The sequence below is a fragment of the Photinus pyralis genome, unplaced genomic scaffold (assembly GCF_008802855.1).
Source record: "Photinus pyralis isolate 1611_PpyrPB1 unplaced genomic scaffold, Ppyr1.3 Ppyr1.4_LG5, whole genome shotgun sequence".
NCBI lineage: Eukaryota > Metazoa > Arthropoda > Insecta > Coleoptera > Lampyridae > Photinus > Photinus pyralis.
Genome location: NW_022170596.1, coordinates 17,951,300 through 17,956,851, shown reverse-complemented (window position 1 = coordinate 17,956,851; position 5,552 = coordinate 17,951,300). Strand labels below are relative to the sequence as shown.

At 37.7% G+C, this 5,552-nt stretch overlaps 1 protein-coding gene across 3 annotated transcripts; it reads right to left on the bottom strand.

The window, feature by feature from the left end:
- Nucleotides 1-927: 927 nt before the first annotated feature.
- LOC116171696 lies at nucleotides 928-5,546 on the bottom strand. Of its 3 annotated transcripts, XM_031488668.1 has the most exons (3): nucleotides 5,290-5,546; nucleotides 4,120-5,068; nucleotides 1,212-2,296 (listed from the first exon to the last, which is right to left on the bottom strand). In XM_031488668.1, coding segments are annotated over exons 1-3 (1,050 nt in total). In that variant the 5' UTR covers nucleotides 5,390-5,546; the 3' UTR covers nucleotides 1,212-2,295. The 3 variants fall into 3 exon arrangements, with proteins under 3 accessions (XP_031344529.1, XP_031344528.1, XP_031344527.1); XM_031488669.1 differs by lacking the exon at nucleotides 4,120-5,068 and having other exon boundaries at nucleotides 928-2,296; XM_031488667.1 differs by lacking the exon at nucleotides 1,212-2,296 and having other exon boundaries at nucleotides 3,820-5,068.
- Between the last annotated feature and the right edge of the window lie 6 nt (nucleotides 5,547-5,552).

The window sequence follows — 5,552 nt, the reverse complement described above, 5'->3', positions numbered from 1 at the left end:
CTTTTAGTTCTGTCTTTGAACAATCAATTTTGGAATGACAGTAAATCGCGAATGTCAATGATATTATTAAATTATGGGTTATTAAGGATCACTATGCAAAAAAATTTCGCGTACAACACGTGTTGAAAGTGTCTTTTTTTCATTTATTTGCTTGAATAACACGAGTTCCGACCTCATTAATCAGAGTGCAGTTTTCCTAATTCGTAAGGTGAATACCAGAGTAATATAGAACAACTTAAGACCTTCCGCAGGGGCACCTCTAAAAAGCATTATGCGGGTCCATCTGTAATTGGGCGCAAGTCTGTTGAGGGCCCAGAACAAGAGATGAATAATAAACTGCAAATTCGTGAAAAAAAATATCACTTTCAAAACAAATAACTATTACAAAGTTGTACAAGCCATGCGTTTTTTTGACAAGTGCCAAACACAGGCAATCTGACCTGCAGAATTATTGAATGCCCGTTATAAGCATGTTGTCCGCCATTTTGATCGGAAGGCGGAAGTGCACCATGTAAGGCATATGTAATTTAGTCCCTCGCCATAAAATAGTATCCCAATTCAGTCATCCTTCTTATCACTCCAGTTAAATCTCTATGTCGTGAGACCGACACCTCTTGTACAAGTTTCCTTACACAGTTACATTCTGGAAGCAATAAAGTAGAGGTACTTACCTAATTCAGGAAAATGATGATGCTTTTACGTATTTAAACAAGGAAAACATCTAAATTTGCATTCTATAAGCAAGTTTAATACCGTTGCGACCTTGATTGTGAGTTCGTTACTTGGTTAATGAAGGAAGTTGTAAAACGAAACCAAACACACAACTGTTAAAGCTCTTAAGTCTTGATACAATTTTGATTACTAGATTAAACGAACTTACCTGGTGAAGTTCTAATCTTAATTGTATGAGACATCACTGCTCTCAAGTTTTAATGTAGTACTTGTTCTACGAGACCGAAACGCACGCATTCAAAGCAAAAGCTAAAAATAGCCCCCCACCCGCCTCGTTAAAGGTTAACTGTTATTCATTGTTGAAAGCTGCAAACTAAATTAAGTGGGTAAAAACAAAAGGGGGGGGGTGGGATTGAACTTGAGAGCAGTGATGTCTCATACAATTAAGATTAGAACTTCACCAGGTAAGTTCGTTTAATCTAGTAATTGTATTTCGACATCACTGCTCTCAAGTTTTAATGTAGATGTTCAAAGCAATGTTTAGTTTGCTACAAATTTAATATTTATCAGAAATACACCTAAAAAACAATATGAAAGATATAACTACCATAAATCGAAATCATAAATTTATAATTGAACTTGCAAAAACGTTGGATTCACACAAAGGCAAGTTATAAAAATTAGCAAAAGTTTCTGAGCTTTTGCTCCAACCAGCCGACTTCCTAATAGAATCTATATTTACTCCAGATCTAAAAGCAGCCGACGTACTAGCGTGTCTTATACTATGCGATTTAAACAGTGAGACATCGACACCACTATCTGATAAAACAATCTTGATCCAGCGACTAAGGGTTTGCGTACTGTGAATCGCACAATGCGGTTTATTAAATGAAATGAATAAAGAATCAGCTGAATTCCGCAAACTCCTAGTCCTAGAAATATAAACTTTGAGCGTATACGCTGCGCACAACTTTTTGTCAGAGAAAAATGGCAAAATCAAATTAGGCTGTACTCTATTTAAACCAGAAGTTTTGATCTCATCAGGGATCCGAATTTCAATCTGCTTATCCAAAAATACAATGTTAGAAAGTTTAATTTTAGAAAGAGTCTGAATCCTATGGCCAGTAGTTAAAGCCAATAAAGTAACTAGTTTTAAAGAAAGATCCTTCAAAGGTAAGTCCTCTGAAGGCAAAAGAGTCTGTAAATGCTGTAAAATCACATTCGGATCCCAGATGGAGTCATACTTTCTCCTAGGCGGTCTACTTCTAAAAATTCCTTTAAACAATCTCTTAACTTCTAGATTGTTTACAAAATCATTGCCCCTAACAAAACTAATCGCCGATCTTATGACATTTAGGTAGCTAAAAGATACACCTTTATTAAATTCTACGGTAAGAAACTTAATTATATCTGAGTGAGAACTATTGTAAAAATCACAACCATGAGTCCCACAAAAATACCACCATCTAGAAAGAGCCGAAGAGTACTGCTTTAAAGTAGCTGATGATATTGAGTTGGTGAAAAGTTCAAAAGATTCAGGAGGAATTCCTCTCAAACGATAGGCTTCCCTGATAACTTGCACGAAACCAGGGAAAGTGATTTTGCTAGGGGATGAACGCGATTTCTGTAAGGTAAAATTAAATTACTATCCTCATCGTCAATATCACTACTTTGAAAAATAATAGGCTTCGATATGCATAGTTCCTTAAAGAGAGGCCACCAAACCTGAGTAGGCCAAAAGGGGACCACTACAATACCTACGGCCCCATCAAGGCTTATCTTTTGGAGCACTTTCAAAATCATCGAAAAAGGAGGAAACGCGTAAAAATATAAATTTGACCAGTTTAAGGTAAAAGCATCTACTGCTACCGATAGAGGATCTTTTCTCCAGGAAACAAATCTATTACACTTTGTATTAAATCTGGAGGCAAAAAGATCAATTTCTGGTACACCAAAAACGGAAATTATTTCTTGGAAAACCTGATCTGACAATTCAAATTCTGTTTCTACATCTAATTTCCTCGATTCACGATCGGCTATAACATTATCTGCAGAAGGAATGTAAGATGCAAACAAAAAAATTTTCCGGTTCTCACACCAGTCCCAAATATCGCGCGCCAAAGTATTAAGAGTAAAATACTTGGTTCCCCCAAACTTATTAATGTAAGCAATAGCAGTCTTATTGTCTATTCTCAATAAAATTTCACAATTTGAATAGTCAAAAGCAAAACAAATCAGTCCATAAAACGCCGCTAAAAGTTCTAAGCTGTTTATATGGAGAGTTTGTTCAAAAACGGTCCAAACACCTCTGGCCGTCTTCCCTTGACAACAAACACCCCAGCCTGTCTTTGAGGCATCAGAAAAAATTTCCAGGGCATATCGATAAGTCCTAATTGGAGTTGAGATCATCAAGTTTGTTTTCCACCAAATTAAGTCTCTAGCTAGGGAAACTGGAAATGTAAACATGTCATCAAAACTCTTATTGTTTACTATTAACTGAATGAACTTAAACCTTTCAAATGACTTGAAGTGTACCCAACCAAAACGTACTGCCGGACAACTCGAAACTAACTTCCCTACAAGCCTTGCAAAATTACGGAGAGAGTACTCGTAACCGTAATCAAAACTATTCAATAAAGCTAATAAGCTGGCAATTTTCTTTTCCGGCAATCCGATAGTCATATTAACAGAATCAAAACAAAAACCCAAGAAAGTGCAAACCTTGGACGGTACCAATTGGCTTTTGACATCATTTACAATAAACCCAAGCTCACATAACAAAGACCGAGTTGATGATACGTTTAAAGAACAATTTTCATATGAATCCCCCAATAACAAGAAATCATCTAAGTAAGTAACAGAGAGTAGCCCTTTACTCCTGAGACGCCCAAAAATAGGCTTTAAAATTTTAGTAAAGATAAGAGGGGCAGTGCACAAACCAAAAGGTAAACATGTAAATTCATATAATTGTCCCTTAAACAAGAATCTTAAAAATTTTCTTGAATCCTTATGTATCGGAATATGATAATAAGCATCCTTAATGTCTAATGTGGCCATAAACATATTCCGCCTTAAAAGACAAGAGACCGTCCTCCAGTCCTCCATTTTGAAATGAGAAGTAATGATGTACTTATTTAGATTTTTTAAGTTTAAAATCAATCTGGAGGTCCCATCAGATTTAGGCACAAGAAAAATACCAGATAAAAATTGGTTATGCACAAAATCACACTTAACAATAGCCCCTAAATCTAACAGATTAGAAATGTGAAAAGCAATCTCTTGTTTTTCTTTACAAGACCAATTAGGTTCAGTAGAAACACAATTGTAATTAATGTTATTACAAAAAGGTATCACATAACCTCTAATAACTGATAACACCATGGGGTCATCGGTTACACGTCTCCAAACAGGAAAAAAGTGGGCCAACCTGCCCCCTGTTTTACTTACTATTGTTTTCGAGGTTGGAGCCATGGCTTCCTTTTGTTGGAGCTCTGATTGGGAGTGAACTTTTTCTGCCCGCCTGTGTTTGGAGTTCTCACTGCTCCCTGTGCTCGATTCCACCGATTGGACACAAGCGGGTTGCGAAAGTTTTTTGAGCCATGTACGACAGCTTTCGGTTTGGTCAAACTTAAATCCTTCGACACTTTCTCCAGGGATTTGGAAGCTTTAACTTTTTCATCTAAGTCGGCTCCAAATAAGAAATCGTCTAAAGCAATTCCATCCAACGTAGACCGTAGAGACTCACTTATATTCGATCTTATTAAAGATCTTCGCACCTGACTTTGATTAAAATGGATGTCAGACATAATTTTTAATGAATCGTTCAAAGATTCAATTATGCTCTTGTCAAAAGATTTGACTCCAAGAAGTGTGTTTAGACACACCGAAGTAGCTGCAAGTGCCACTCCTAAACGAGCTTGTAGCTTAGCTAAATTTGCGTCCCTCTGCACGAATTTATCAGGTATCGACATGGACACCAAGGGATTTAGCTTGGGGCTATTAACGGCAATACAATTCTCAGGAACCTGGTACTTCTGTAAAAGTTTGGACATGTCTTCGGATTTTAACCCATTTCTTAGAATGAAAGTCAAATTACTAGCAATCCGGTCGTGTATTGGTGGTCCAACCGAAGTCGCTGGAGTAGAAACGTTCCCCAACAACGACAACAAGTCATCCTGCTCCGATGGAGATAAAACGACAGGAGCCGACGCACAGTCCAAGTTTTCTTTCTCTGCATCCAACACAATGGACGCAGAATCGGCGCCAACATCCCAAGCCTGTCCTGAAGCAGGACTAACCTCCAGGCACGAAAAACCGCCACCTCCTTGTGAGGGGGAAGGTGTAGTCAAAAGTCGCACGGAAAGGTCTGTAGGGGTCAGCGACCTCGACCTTGAGCCTAGCACAAAGGAAACCGTTAACGACTGTGACTAACACACATTTCTAGAAAACTTTCTAGCTTCGTAACAGAGCACTATCTTATTACGGAAAATGTAAACAAGTTACAAGATAAATAATCGCTAGAAACTTTCTAGCATCGCTTAAGAGCACTATCTTAAAGCGAAAAAAGAACAACCGCTGTTGCTAAAAATAAGTGATTAATAAAATTAAATTACTTACTGCTACAGGGCGAACAATCATCCCTCTTAAGCTTCTTCTTTAACCTAAAAAGCTCCTTCTCCAGCCTTAAAAGCTTCTTAGCACGGCTTCGCTTTCCCATAATACGTATGAAAACGGTCGCACGCAAAACAAGAATGAATAACAGTTAACCTTTAACGAGGCGGGTGGGGGGCTATTTTTAGCTTTTGCTTTGAATGCGTGCGTTTCGGTCTCGTAGAACAAGTACTACATTAAAACTTGAGAGCAGTGATGTCGAAATACAA

What these genes read in the sequence shown, in the direction of transcription:
- LOC116171696 (XM_031488668.1), bottom strand. Translation starts at nt 5,389, where the DNA reads ATGGGAAAGCGAAGCCGTGCTAAGAAGCTTTTAAGGCTGGAGAAGGAG. An exon ending in TGATTGTTCGCCCTGTAGCA is followed by an intron (nt 5,069 to 5,289) that starts GTAAGTAATTTA and finishes CCTTTGTGCTAG; the next exon opens with GCTCAAGGTCGAGGTCGCTG.